Below are 14624 nucleotides of genomic sequence, written 5' to 3'. Positions count from 1 at the left end.
TGAAATGGGGAACTTTTACAAAAGTTATCTCCAGATAATTTGTTACATATGAGCAGAAATCAAACAGTAACTGAAAAATTCTCAAGTAAGTGTATATATTCTGTAACAGTTACTGTAGATCAGTAAAATTGGCCAAGGGTAAGTGCTTTGTCCTAATAGGTGTTTAATTTTACCTGATGGTAGAGAGAATATGAATATTGATGAAGTTCAGAGGAGAGCTGTAAAGTTCATTTATTTTCCAACTTTTAAAACTCATGCAGTTTCTTTCATAGAAAAGGAACTGAGGGCGCCTGGGTGGCTCAGTTGGTTAGGTGTCTGACTATTGATACTGGCTCAGATTATGATCTCACGGTCTCCGAGCCCTGCTCTACACTAACAGCTCAGAGCCTGCTTGGGATTCTCTCCCTTTTCTCTCTCTGCCCCTCCCCTGCTCATGCATTTGTGTGTTTGCGCTCTCTCTCTCTCTCTCTCTCTCTCTCTCTCTTTCTCTCAAATTAAGATACAATACAATACAATACAATAAAAACATTTTAGAAAAGGAACTATCATTAAATGCAGAGAATTTTAATATGATGGTCTGAAGATACAAAGAATTGTGATTTGTCTTTTTATACAAAGAATTGTGATTTCATTGTTGCGTGAGATTTGATTAAACTTTTTTCACATAATTGGGTTGTTAAAAAGTTGAATATCCTCTTCTTAAACTCAAGCAAATTAAAACCAGATTTTCTTGAGAGTGAAAAAGATCACTTAGGAATCTCTTTGGCTCTGGGTACATTGGAATACTCACTTATCATTTTTTTTTTTTTAATACTCACTTTTGGCAATAGCTCATAATTATGTACTTCCATGATGATGTATTTATTTCATTCATTTCTGAAACAAGTATTTATTGAGAGACTTCTGTATACAGAACTTGGTTAGATATTATGCTTAAATGGGTAGGGCAAACCCATCCTTAAGAACATTTGTCTACCAGGGGAGACAAACTTCCAAAGTAATGATTGTAATATGGTACGATAACTGCTAAGATACAGGTATTCATTCAAACAGCCTTTTTTTTTCTAGTATTTTCTATATTTCCAGACATCGTACTAAAAAGGTTATTGTAAATATTCCAAATCTTGTACTTAATACTCAGAATTCTTAGCTGTATTACAGAATTTTGAAGCTCAATAAATATTTATTGAATGAATAAACAAAAAAGTAGCTCAACATTATCAAGCAACTGTCTTAACTATGTTGTTCCAAAAAATCTAAATCAGTATTTACTTTCCCATGACAGTACCCAAGAAAGCTCTGTCTCTTCATAACCAGATCTTTTCACTTCATAGGTAATGTTATATATAGACTTGTTCCAGTTTAAACCTGATATAGGAAAACCTTATACCTGAAATCCTGTGTCAAATTATGGGATGATATCTCTTCTTTTGGAAGAAGGTAATCTAACCAGTGCAGTGAAGTTTTCTTGACAAGCTGTGGGCAGGTGCACAGATCCTCCAGTTCCTCCCACTCACCCCTTTTCTGAGATGATAAATAATTATTGCTGAGGTAGGGTGGAATTGGGGGACTTGGGGTAAGCTGTGGTGATGAAGGCCCTCTTATTCATTATTTTCTTTCACCAACCACTTAGGGTCATTCTTACAGTTGTCACAAACACAAATTAAAAGCTAAAAACTAAGAAAAATAGAAAAGGGACAGGTACTGTAGAAGTTATGGGACTAGTGCCAAAAAACTTGGAGTAATAAGTAAAAAAAAAAAAATGAAATAGAAGAGATTTTAGATAAATATGAATTTGACTTTTTTTTTTTTTATTGAGAGAGAGAGAGAGAGAGAGAGAGAATCCCACGAGGGAGGGGGAGAGAGAGAGAGAGAGAAAGAAAAAGAGTGGATGGAGCTCACCTGAAGAGGGGCTTGAGCTCACCTGATGAGGGACTCAAACTCATGAACCATGAAATCATGACCTGAGCCGAAGTCAAATGCTTAACCAACTGAGTCACTCAGGCGCCCTGAATTTGATTTTTCAAAAATCTATGGAAGCCATCAGATTCTTTCATCTTTCTATCACCAGATCTCCCCATATCTTGGTCTTTCCTTTCCTTTCTTCCTGTTCAGATGAAGGAAATGTTTCTCTTTTTGTCATATATATATATATTACACATGATATATATATATATATACACACCCTGAATTAAACCAAACTTTTAAAAGATATTAAATATTTAACACTGTGTCCTTTAAATGGTATGGTTTTATGATCTCTTTATTTTAGTTTTTAATTTTATTTATTTATTTTTTTATGATCTCTTTAAAGTACAGAATCATTTTTCATGTAAAAGAAAGCTATCCTCAGATTTAATAGGACTGGTAACAAACAAACAAAAATAGTTCCTTAGTTTAGGTCTTCCTAGAACCAATACCTGGATAAGGAAGGACTCAAGTATAGAAGTGATCATAGGAAAGACTGGTAGGAGAATGGGGAAGTAAGAAAGGAAAGGGATTGAAGTCAGTAAAGGGCATTATCCTAGCAGTTACCACTGTGGGCATCTGGAGCTCACTACCATTGGTGAACTCTTGGGAAACCAAATGGAATATGCCTCAGGGGCGCCTGGGTGGCTCAGTCGGTTAAGCGTCTGACTCTTAGTTTCAGCTCTGGTCATGATCTCATGGTTGGGAAGTTTGAGCCCTGCATTGGGCTCTGTGCTGACAGCGTGGGGCCTGCTTGGAAGTCTCTCTCTCCCCCTCCCCCCCCCTTTTGCCCCTCCTCTGCTCTCTCTCAAAAATAAATAAGTAAACTTAAAAAAATACTATGCCTCAGAGTTATCCCAAATCAAGAACAAAGAAGCTGCAGTTGTGTATCCACCACTTTCCTAGCCGTCATTGATGTTACCTCTTTGGCATTTCTGGCTTGCCCTGAGTATAAGCTGAGCATGTTTCTGCAGTCCAAAAGCAGTCCTCAGTAAAGTATTCGGTTGCTCCAAATGAGCAGTCATCTTGTGTAGAGATGAATGCTAACAGTATGTGGGCAAGACACCAAAAGCATTGGTTGCAATCAGCAAACATTTATATGGTGTATTATTTACTATGTGCTGGGTGCTATTCTAAATGGTTTACATACATGAATTTATCAGTTTTCACTATTCACCTCTGTCAGGTAGGTACTATTAGTGTTCTTGTTTTACAGATGAGGGAATAGAGCACAGAATGGTTAGGTAACTTGCCCATGGTCACACAGCTATAACATTAGATCTGGTAGTTCTAACTTAGTCTAGTATAGAATCCATGCTCTCAATCCACATAATGTCCTGTTTCTGAAACAATATAGTCTGAAGCAGGATCTTTGGATTCTACTGTTTTTTCTTTGATGACTGCCTCCTCCTTCTCCCTTCCCCACTCTCTCTTAATGTTCTTTATGTCCTTTCTTGATGAAACCTACTTGTCTCCCCTTTCTAGAACAGTATATATTCCTTCCATTCTTATATTCAAGGCTGTCAATTCAAATAATTCATGCTAAGGTGATCTTTCTGATGTTGTGATGAAGTTTGAGTTTGCTCAGTATTTGCACTTTAATTTTTTAAAAAGCTAAGTATTTAAGCACTGAAGAAAGACATGATGCTAGAATGACAGATGACTGAGTTGTTATTTTGGGGTTGGGAGTCACCTATTTCTTGGTTGGTTATAAGAAGAGGTCAATACATGTATGCTTGGGCAAGAAAAGTCTCTCACCTGTCATTTCCTATCTTCTAGTTACCAAATCTACCTTTTTCTTTTTAAATTATGGAAGTATTATATGCCAATTGTAAAACATTAGACAATACCTAAGTGTCAAGAGTAAAAGTGGAAGTCCTGTTTCACTGTTTCTTTTCCTTCTTCCTAAGTCTTTCTCAATGCTCTCTCTAGAGGTAATGATAATATGGCTTCACTGTTTTTGCTGATTTAAAAAAGTGCGCATATATACACACACTCCATATATGTGCACATATATACATATGTGTGTATATATACGGTGTCTATATGTAATATACATAATGGATAGTCTTTTTTTATGTTTATTCAGTTTTTTTTTGAGAGAGAGACAGAGCATGAGTGGGGAAGGGGCAGAAAGAGAGGGAGACACAGAATCTGAAGCAGGCTCCAGGCTGTGAGCTTTCAGCACAGAGCCCGACGTGAGGCTTGAACCCATGAACTGTGAGATCATGACCTGAGCCAAAGTCGGATGCTCAACCAACTGAGCCACCCAGGCACCCCTGGTCTTTTTTCTTTTAAACATTAAGTGGAATGCTATACATTTTGTTTCTCAACTTGCTCTTTCCCTGCTAACATTACATATATCCTGGACTTTTCTGTGTATCAGCCCATATAGAGCTATCTCATTTTTTTTTTAGAAAGGCTGCATATTATTTCCCAGTAAAGTATACTATATTTAACTATTTAATTATTTTCCTATTAATTGATATGTTTTTTCAAATTTTTCAGTACACTGTGTAATGCTGTCCGAGTTAAAGTATACACATTCTTACAGTATTTGAATAAATTGTTCTTTCCAAATGTAGTTTACTCCCCAACTGTGTATGAGTGCCCATTTTCCCATACTTTTGCTGAAGTAGTTGTTTACAGTCTTTCTAATTTTTACTTATATCACTATTGGGTGATTGTCCCAATGTTTAGTGATACCATCTTTCTCTGTAAATACCTACTTATATATTTTGTTCATTTGCCTATCATATTATTTATATTTTTTCCTACTAATTTGTGGGATGACCTCCATTTCTGAAGGACCAAATTAAGATTTTGAATTCTGTCTCTAAAAGTGTTAATGTAAGTGTTAGATGTTTGATAATTTGATTTTTTTATGCCAGTGAGAAAGAAATAAAATAGTTTGAATGTAGTATTTGAAAAGATTTTACAGGTAATTCACTTTGAAAAGTAATCATTTTGGAAAGGTATTTCCTAAAATGGTGGTAGTAGTGGTGGTGTTAAATTAGGAACTTTGATAAATCTCTAGTTTATGCTCTGTTTGCTTGAGCTATTTCACATTTTCATGTTTTTCTTTGTCACTAAAAATAATAATTGCCACAATTTCTATTTTAATGTAGACAGCAGTTTTGAATATCATGGATTTCAGGAAGAATGAAGAGAATATAGATGAGTCATGAAAATATTGAGGGGTGTCTGAGTGGCTCAGTCAGTTAAGCATCCGATTTCGGCTCTAGGTCATGATATCACAGCCCGTGGGTTTGATCCCTGCATCAGGCTCTGTGCTGACAGCTCAGAGCCTGGAACCTACTTTGGATTCTGTGTTTCCTCTTCTGCTTGCGCTGTGTCTCTGTCTCTTTCTCAAAAATAAATAAGCATCAAAAAAATTTTTTTTTAAGAAAATATTGGGGCGCCTGGGTGGCTCAGTCGGCTAAGCCTCCGACTTCAGCTCAGGTCACGATCTCGCGGTCCGTGAGTTTGAGCCCCGCTTCGGGCTCTGGGCTGATGGCTCAGAGCCTGGAGCCTGCTTCCGATTCTGTGTCTCCCTCTCTCTCTGCCCCTCCCCTGTTCATGCTCTGTCTCTCTCTTTCTCAAAAATAAATAAACGTTAAAAAAAATTAAAAAAAAGAAAATATTGAGACAGCTTGTCTTAAAACATGTAGGTCAGATATTTTCTTACATAATAGATAAAAATACCATTTAAAATGATGTAATACTTGAAAACAGTGGCTGTGTTCAAGGCACTGTCACTGGTATTATGGATACAAAGATAAATAAAACAATCCTTACTGATCATAATATATTGGGAGAGAGAGAAGCAAGATAGATTAAGTTCAAGTTATGTGTCTTTGGGAGGATGCTCAACTGACTGAGCCACCTAGGTGCCCATCCTTTAATTCTTTTAATCAAGAATTCAGTATATCAACTTTCATTTAGATTAAAAATACACCAGGAGGCATAACACTAAAAAGCACCAGCAAAGTAAAATTCTAAAAGATTTTTGTAATGAAACTATTTCAATTTTCCTATCTGGCTCTTAAGCTTCTCTTTTATTTTCTACTTTATGAACTTTTACTTTTATTAAATTTACCTTTTTTCCTCTCTTACATGATTTCCTTTGCAGTTTAATAAATCTCTGATTCTAAATTTAATATTTGAATCTTCGGCCTTTAGATGCTGCTCTGGAAAAACTTCAGTAATGGATCAAAGGAAGAATGAGAGTATTGTTCCTAGTATCACTCAATTAGAAGATTTTCTTACAGAACACAATTCCAATGTTGTTTGGCTCCTTGTTGGTAAGTAGAATATATTTTCTTGTACTTTGTTTTTTATGTACGGATTAACAACTGTCACATTTTAAGCAGTAGTTAGCTGAAGTTGAAATGCTTACACTACCATTCGTTTATTTTTTGGAAAAAAGGTTTCAATCTGTATTTCTATGAATATTTGCTCTGGCAAGTGCTCTAGAGGGCTCTTTTTCTTAGGTTGCCTCCTTTTGTGTGAGTTAGGGGAGGTGGGAGGAGAAGAAAGACATTGCAATTAGTTTATCTTTCCTGTCGCAAGTCCACTCCTTCACCAAACCCCATCTCAGTGCGTGCACGTGTGTGTGCGCGCGCGCGCGCACACACACACACTTTTTTTTGTTTTATCATGATGAATCCCTATGGTAAATATGTTTTTATAGCAAAATAAGAGTGTATATGCCTAGTTAATCTCATCTCTTTCATTACTCTTTATACTTAACAGTGGGCTCTGCCAGTAAAAAAAAAAAAAAAAAAATTGGGGGCTAATACTCCAGCAGTTTTCTAGGTACATAGAAATAATACAAAACAGTGTATAAATCAATGGCAAAGAGAGGGAGGGAAAATGAATGAATGAATGAATATGAATAAGAGGAAGAGAATATTGTGGGCTGTTACTGCCCAGAAAGTTTTTGTGGATTTGAATTTTAGCATAAAGATTAGAAAGGTAGAGGCGAAAATAGAAAGGGTAAGATGGGGTAAGAAGGGAAAAAAGAGGTAATGATGTTTATTGTGTATCTTCTGTGTGCCACATACCACTGGCATTTTGCATATGTTGTCTCAATGCTCGGAGAAGACTTAAGGTAGGTATTATTCTTTTCCTTTTAACATGTTGAAGAATTGAGGCCCATAAGGATTAAATAACTTACACAGGTTACATAGCTCCTTTTTTTCTGAGTGCATGCTTATGTTTCTTTCATGACACCACAGGACGTGTAAGGAAATGGGTAGAGGTGAAGTGTATATAGAAGGAATTATGATTTAAACTTTGAGTTCTGATTTTTTCTAATTGACAGAAGTGCCCTATTATAAATCATTCATTAAAGCCAAAAAAGTAAAATGAAATGCAAAATATTAATATGAAATAGAACTTCATAAAAGCAGCATTGAAAATTACCTTTTAGGTTAATTATGGTAGAATTCTTCCTTATTTCCTATCACTGTCTTCTCTTATTACCTAGAATTTCTCTGACTTTTTTCTGTTGTGTACAACTCCTCTCCTTAAGGAAAAAACAACAGCAACATCCAGAAAGACATTGAGTGACTATTTACTCTTGCTGTTTTACTAAGTGGCCTTATGATATTGAAGGGGTTTCAGAGACATGATAGAGCGAAAAGGCCACAAGTCTCAGGTTGTATAATACTAGAAGCATACTTTCTCAGCAGATACCTCTTGTTTTTCCGAATGACCCACAGTAACCTGCTGTCAACACAGTGATTTACAGTAAAAATTAGCACAAAATGTTTTTAAACTTAAAACATAATGACATATTCAAATCACTATTTTGTATACCTGAAACTAATATATTATGTGTCAACTATACTTCAATAAAAAAACCCAAAACACTTTTTTTAAAATGTTTACTTATTTTTGAGAGAGAGAGAGAGAGACAGAGTGTGAGCAGGGGAGGGACAGAGAGAGAGACACAGAATCCAAAGTAGGCTCCAGGCTCCACGCTGTCAGCACACAGCCTGATATGTGGCTTGAACCCATGAACCATGAGATAATGACCTGGGCTGAAGTCGGACGCTTAACCAACTGAGCCACCCAGGTGCCAACCCCCCCCCGCCCCGCCCCCCCAAAACACTTTTTACAAACAAAAATACAATGACATATCATCAAAATAACTTTTCAAAAGAATTGTTCTAGAAATAATATTTACGGACAAATCATAGCACTTACTACATCAGAGCTGTTACCATCAATCTAAGCTACCCTGAGAAAATATATTTTGATTCTCCGTGACTGCTTGGTTTTATCCATGTTAAAATAACTTTTTTAAAAAGTTAGGAACTTAATGTGCTGTTGTTAAATGGTGATACATGTTAAATTGCTTTACATTATTTTGTCCTAATTTGGAAAATAGTTATACTTGTAAAGTGAATAAGTAAAAGGAAAGTTATTATCAAAAACTGCTTTCTCACATTTTAATTTTTGTATATTAATGAACTAGGTTCTTTGTGGGAATATTCTGAATCCTGTAAGTGACTATAAACTTTTCATGAAAAATTGTCAAATTTGAAATACCATTTACTGTAGCATATTCACTGGCATTCTTTAAAAGTAGGTTATTGTCTTATCTATTAGAGGAAAATAGCATAAGGTGCCCTGTTTAATATAGATATGCCTTTATGTAGAGTAAAACTCTCACTTCTTTACCTTTTATTAAAAAGCAGGAACTATTGATTAAAAAAAAAAGGGGCGCCTGGGTGGCGCAGTCGGTTAAGCGTCCGACTTCAGCCAGGTCACGATCTTGCGGCCCGTGAGTTCGAGCCCCGCGTCGGGCTCTGGGCTGATGGCTCAGAGCCTGGAGCCTGTTTCCGATTCTGTGTCTCCCTCTCTCTCTGCCCCTCCCCCGTTCATGCTCTGTCTCTCTCTGTCCCAAAAATAAATAAACGTTGAAAAAAAACAACAACAACAAAAAAAAACACTGCTTTTTCTCTGATTTAAAAAAATCATTGGTTTTCATTCTTTTTAAATAACTGTAGCCTTTAGGACACAGCTTGGGAATGAGCTTTTAGCCTAATAAAAGTGGACATTTTTCAGAATATTTAGAAATAAGGGCTTTCTCTTTCCAGAACATCTTTATATATGTTTAATAACTAAAACAGTACAAAATAGTGAGAAAAAAAACAAAAAAAGGAAGTATTTCTTTAGTTAATCTGATTGGAATATGTGCTTTTCTGGCTAATACGTAAGGAAAAATGAGAAAAGATGGATAAGGTAGAATCAGTATCTGGTGTTAAAAATCCAAGTATTAAATTCTAAGAGGACATATTACTATATAGAAGTAAGTCCTATCATTTCTGAATGTAATGATCTTTTACTAACAAGTTTTTATTAAGATATTAAAGTGATTGTAAAGGAAACTTATAGTGAGATTCTTTTGCATTTTTTTCTCCCAACAGCTACCATTTTGTCCTGTGGATGGATTATTTATCTCACGTATTACAATTCTCGAAATGTTGGTCTTATTTTAACATTGGTTCTTAATAGATTATACAAACATGGGTATATCCATATTGGTAAGTTTGAGTAACACTGAATTTTTTTCTTCTGTATAACCTTGAGATTTATATTATAAATTTATATTTTATAAGTGATCATCAGAAATTACCTTTGTTTTATGAATGTTAACCTAACTGGAATTTCTCTCACACAGCACTCTATGACAGAAGATAAACTATCACTTGGTTAGGTTCTTTATCTCATTCTTGTTTCTTAAAGTGTTTCTATAGTAACTTTTGGATTTTTTTTTTTTTGCTTGTAAAAGATACTTATTAAAATAATTGGAAAAATATAGGCACATATAAAATATAGAAATAGAAATTTCTTAGGATACTACTATTCAAAGAAAGTTTCTAATGCTCACTGAAGTTTTTGCCGTTTTATTTTTTTTTTCTTTCAGTAACCTCTACTTAAAAAAATCTATAAGTTGGAATCATTTTGTGCATTTCATTTTGTGGTCCACATTATTAACTTAGTAATGACTACTTATAAGTGGGAAGTTTTCAGATTCAAGGGTCTATCAGGAACCAATATGTTTTAGAAAGCCCTCGACCAGTGGGAAAAAGGGTTGAGAGGTCACTGACTAGAACCATCCTAACTTTCCTTAGAGTACTTCTTAGTGGTCGATATAAATAACATTTCCCTCAAACATAAGTCATCTTCCACTAATTTGAGACAATGGTTCCTGGAATCAAAGAAATTAATGGAGAAAGATGGTGAATTATCACTGCTTTGGGATTTATTTAATAGTTGTGCATAATTAAGGGAATTATTCATATGGAGCAACTATTTAATGTCTTCATATGCGTATTTAGCAGTTTCAGTTCATAGTGATGGTACTTATTGTACTTTTTGTTATATTTGAGGAGAGAGGGATAGAAAATTAGTAAGGCTGTAAGGACATCAGGAGGGAGCCAGGAGAGAACATTTAATTATTGAATAAATTGAATGCTAAGATTATTTTAAGCTTCAAGTACTCTACTCTGTATCAAAACAATTCCATTAATCGCTGTTGTTGTTGTTTTTCCTACAACAGGCTCCTTCTCTTTCTCTGTTCTTTCTGGAAAAGTCATGGTTCGTGAAATCTATTATATTACAGAAGACATGTCTATTAGGTAAAAAACAAAAAAAACTCATCTTAAACTTGAAATATCATAAATTTTTTTCTGATTATATTTAATATGACTTCTTCAGATAAAACCATAAATCAAAAATAATGTTTTCAGAGAAAGACAGATACCATATGTTTTCATTCTTATGTGGATCCTGAGAAACTTAACAGAAGCCCATGGGGGAGGGGAAGGGAAAAAAAAAAGAAAAAAAAGAGGTTAGAGTGGGAGAGAGAGCCAAAGCATAAGAGACTCTTAAAAACTGAAAACAAACTGAGGGTTGTTGGGGGTGGGGGGAGGGGAGAGTAGGTGATGGGCATTGAAGAGGGCATCTTTTGGGATGAGCACTGGGTGTTGTATGGAAACTAATTTGACAATAAATTTCATATAATAAAAAAATAAATAAAATTAAAAAAAAGAAGAAAAATAATTTTTTCAGTAATTCATATCTGGTGAATTGATGTTTAAAAATATTTTTATCAGATTAATTAGCTAAGGTTCAGACTGGCAAAAAGTTTATCAAAAGGCAGATTGTAGGAATGAATAATCTCATTTCATTCCTATTATGAATACTTGAGCCATTAAATTACCTTACCATTTTTCTTGGAGAATTCATGGTGGTCATTTGTTACATAAAACAAGGATCAGGGATGCTGATAATATTTTTAAGGTATTATAGGTAATACGTTTTAAGAATTGTTTAGTGTCTGTTAGCTATTCTAATTTTATTTATTTATTTTTTTTTGTTTTGAGAGAGAGCAGGGGAGGTGCAGAGGGAGAAGGAGGGAGAGAATCTTAAGCAGACTCCATGCTCAGAATGGAGCCCAGTGCGGGACTTGATCTCATGACCCTGAGATCATGACCTGGGCCGAAATCAAGAATTGGATGCTTAACCAACTGAGCCATCTAGGTGCCCCTCTAAATTTACTTTAAGAAGGATACACAAATCTGAATATAATAAAAAATGATAAATAGTATATTAAATACATTCTTCTGTAGGCCTTAAAAGAAAAGCTTACTCTATTTTTGTGATTTCCTAACATTTGATTTCTTAACTTAGATAGAACTTGAAAGTTTTGAATTAGTTGAGAGGTGCTAGGGTTTGTCAACCCTCACACCTCACTTAAAATAGTAGAGACAATTTCTTTGTGACTCTAACATTATTTTTTAAAGAAAAGTAAAAAGGTGAGAGTCTATAATTATGTTCATCATTTTGGGGCATGAGGTGCTTTATAATTGTAGAGATGAACGAGTATCTTGAAAAGCTTCTATTAGCATTGTAGTGTTCCCCGTTCAAGATTTGGCCTTTTATTTATATAGTTTTTACACCATTAAAAAAATATCATTTATAGAAGAAAAAAACTTTTTCTGTTAGCACATCATTTTCCTATTACATGTGATATGGTATTAAATTTTACCTAAATAGAGTAATTTAGACTATGCAAATTCTCTTTCCTTATTTTTAACTGGGATATTATGAAACATTTATGTATACCAGAGATCCACTGAGAACTTTCTGTATTTTCATATTCATTACCAATTGCTTGCCTTTTATAACAACTAATTAAATGAATTAAGTAAATTGTTACTGAAGTTTTTATTTTGTAATTTATCTTGCATAGAATTCAAGATGGATTTATAATTTTTCGGTGGTGGAAAATGTATAATCCAAAGCAGAAGCAACATGGTGAGTCTTCATGTTTTTATGTATTTGAAATCTTTAATTATATGATGAGTGTTTTTACTTATGGACATTGAAATATTTCACATTTTATAATAGATAAAAATATTTTTTAAAGTTTTGGCATTTAAAAACTCTCATTTTCTCACCAGTTGTCTGGAGATCTTTCAGCAGCTTTCCTCTTGCCTGGTTATATTTAGTTACTTTAGCATATTATTTATTCAGGGTTATCCTCAGTATGACCCTTACCCCTATGCATAGCTTTACCTCCTATTACATCTGTGGACCTAACCCATACTATGGTTAAAATGGACTTCCTAGTACTCTTTAATCCTTCTACTAAATCACTTTTCCTACTTTTCAGGTTCTGTGACTTTATTCATACTCCTGCCTTACACTGTTACTAATTTTCATTTATCTACTATGCTAAGGGTAAAGAGAAAAGAGGACATGAAAGCTCTAGACTATCTTCTGGTTCTGCTTTAATCATCAAAATTTTATCATCTCAGAGTTTTCTCCCTAGGTCTTCATTTCACAACTCTATAAGTGCTCCTGTGCCCCTAACCTTCCTACTTGATGTTAACCATACCAGTATCTTCAAGGAATGTAGACCTTGACTTTACTCCCTAGAATAGTGGTTCCTAAACTTTTCGATCTCAGGAACTATATGTACATTCTTCTATATTACTGAGGAACCCAAAGAGCTTTTATTTTTGTAATTTATATAGATACATATTGCATTCAAAATTACACCTGATAATTATAGAAACATTTTTGATTTCATTAAAAATTAAGAAACAAAACAGATGAACATAGGGGAAGGGAAGTTTCAAATAAGATAAAAACAGAGAGGGAGGCAAACCATAAGAGACTCTTAAATACAGAGAACAAATTGAGGGTTGCTGGAGGGGTGGTGGGTGGGGGATGAGCTAAATGAGTGATGGGCGTTAAGGAGGATGCTTGTTGGGATGAGCGCTGGGCGTTCTATGTAAGTGATGAATCACTGAGTTCTACTGAAACCAATACTATACTATATGTTAACTTACTTGAATTTAAAAAAAGTCATAAAGTTCCTTTTGGCACCATCCTCAAAAAATATAATAAACCCTGTACCTACTAAAATAAACAACATACTTTATGAAAAATACCTTTTCCAAAGCAAAAAAAAAAAAAACAAAAAAAAAAACAAAAAAACAAAAAAACCCCAAAAACAAAAAATAAATAATGAGAAGAGTGGTATTGTTTTATATTTTGCAAATCACTTTAATGTCTAGCTTAATAGATAATTGGATTCTCATCTGTTTTTATATTCAGTCTGTTGAAGTACCATGTATAATACAGCCTTTAAAAATAACTCCACTGTCCATTCATGGGAGAGTCATTGAGGAAAAGTTAAACATCTTTGTATAATACTATTAAAATAGTTTTGACCTTACGGTCCCTGGAATAGATCTTGAGATCCCTGCAAATGTCCGCAGACCATACTCTGATAACTACTGTTTTAGAAGATTTTAGGTGGGGACTTGGAGAATAGTGTCAGAAGATGATGACACTCCTGCACCTTTTCTTAGCTGTTAGCACATTTGGTGTTTCTGGCACCCCACATTGCAATTCTGAAATGGTGGTTAGGTTCTACAGAACTTTGGAACTTCCCAATTAATTTTTTCCTTTTTTTGGTGGGTTCACTTTAGGAACCTTGCTGTTATTTATAATTTTATTTCTATGGGAAATTAAAGTTCCATAAGTTTTTAAACTTAGCACAGGATTGAGGTAGCCTAAATTACTTTTGAATTCATTGTTACTTCACTTTTAGTCTTTTTTTTTTTTTTTTTTTTTTTTTTTTTTACTGTCATTCCCTTGCTCCCACAAGCTTTTCCCCCTTCAACATAATCTATCATGTACCTTGAAATGACTGGCATAAATTGATAAGAATTTGGTATCTATAGAATTAATGAAATAGAATGACTAGAAAAAATAATGGGCAGATTTCGTGTCTGGAAAAAGTTTTCTAAAAATTAGAGTTGTTTGTTGGATAATTTTGAGCAGAGATTGAGTGACTTCAATTTTTTTCAGTGTTTTAAAGATGTTCTTATGAACCAATGAAATTATAGGTATATGAATTCAGTAGACCCATATGAAAAAAACCCCTCCCACTACCCCATGCTTTTTACCCCAGGATTCTAAGGAACACAATTAGGGAACAACTGATTTTCTCAAAATCCTTTATCAATTTGGAAGCAACTAATGTTCTCAACAATCCACATTTTGCAAATGGAAAAACAGAAATTCCTGTGATTAATAACTGATAAAACCAGAATGAAAACTGA

At 34.3% G+C, this 14624-nt stretch overlaps 1 protein-coding gene across 10 annotated transcripts in view; it reads left to right on the top strand.

Moving 5' to 3' along the window:
- Window positions 1-14624, top strand: part of BLTP1 (bridge-like lipid transfer protein family member 1) — a 220428-nt gene that overhangs the window by 8068 nt on the left and 197736 nt on the right. For all 10 annotated transcript variants that reach the window (XM_040474633.1, XM_040474632.1, XM_040474634.1 and 7 more), the window contains 4 exons: window positions 6151-6272; window positions 9408-9524; window positions 10544-10622; window positions 12239-12303. In XM_040474633.1, the coding sequence (XP_040330567.1) occupies window positions 6176-6272; window positions 9408-9524; window positions 10544-10622; window positions 12239-12303 (358 nt within the window). In that variant the 5' untranslated portion in view covers window positions 6151-6175. The remainder of the gene's footprint in view (window positions 1-6150; window positions 6273-9407; window positions 9525-10543; window positions 10623-12238; window positions 12304-14624) is intronic.

Source organism: Herpailurus yagouaroundi, unplaced genomic scaffold (assembly GCF_014898765.1).
Source record: "Herpailurus yagouaroundi ecotype Mexico unplaced genomic scaffold, PumYag 28, whole genome shotgun sequence".
Lineage (NCBI taxonomy): Eukaryota > Metazoa > Chordata > Mammalia > Carnivora > Felidae > Herpailurus > Herpailurus yagouaroundi.
The sequence above is the reverse complement of the archived record's forward strand: the minus strand, read 5'-3'. Positions and strand labels throughout refer to the sequence as shown.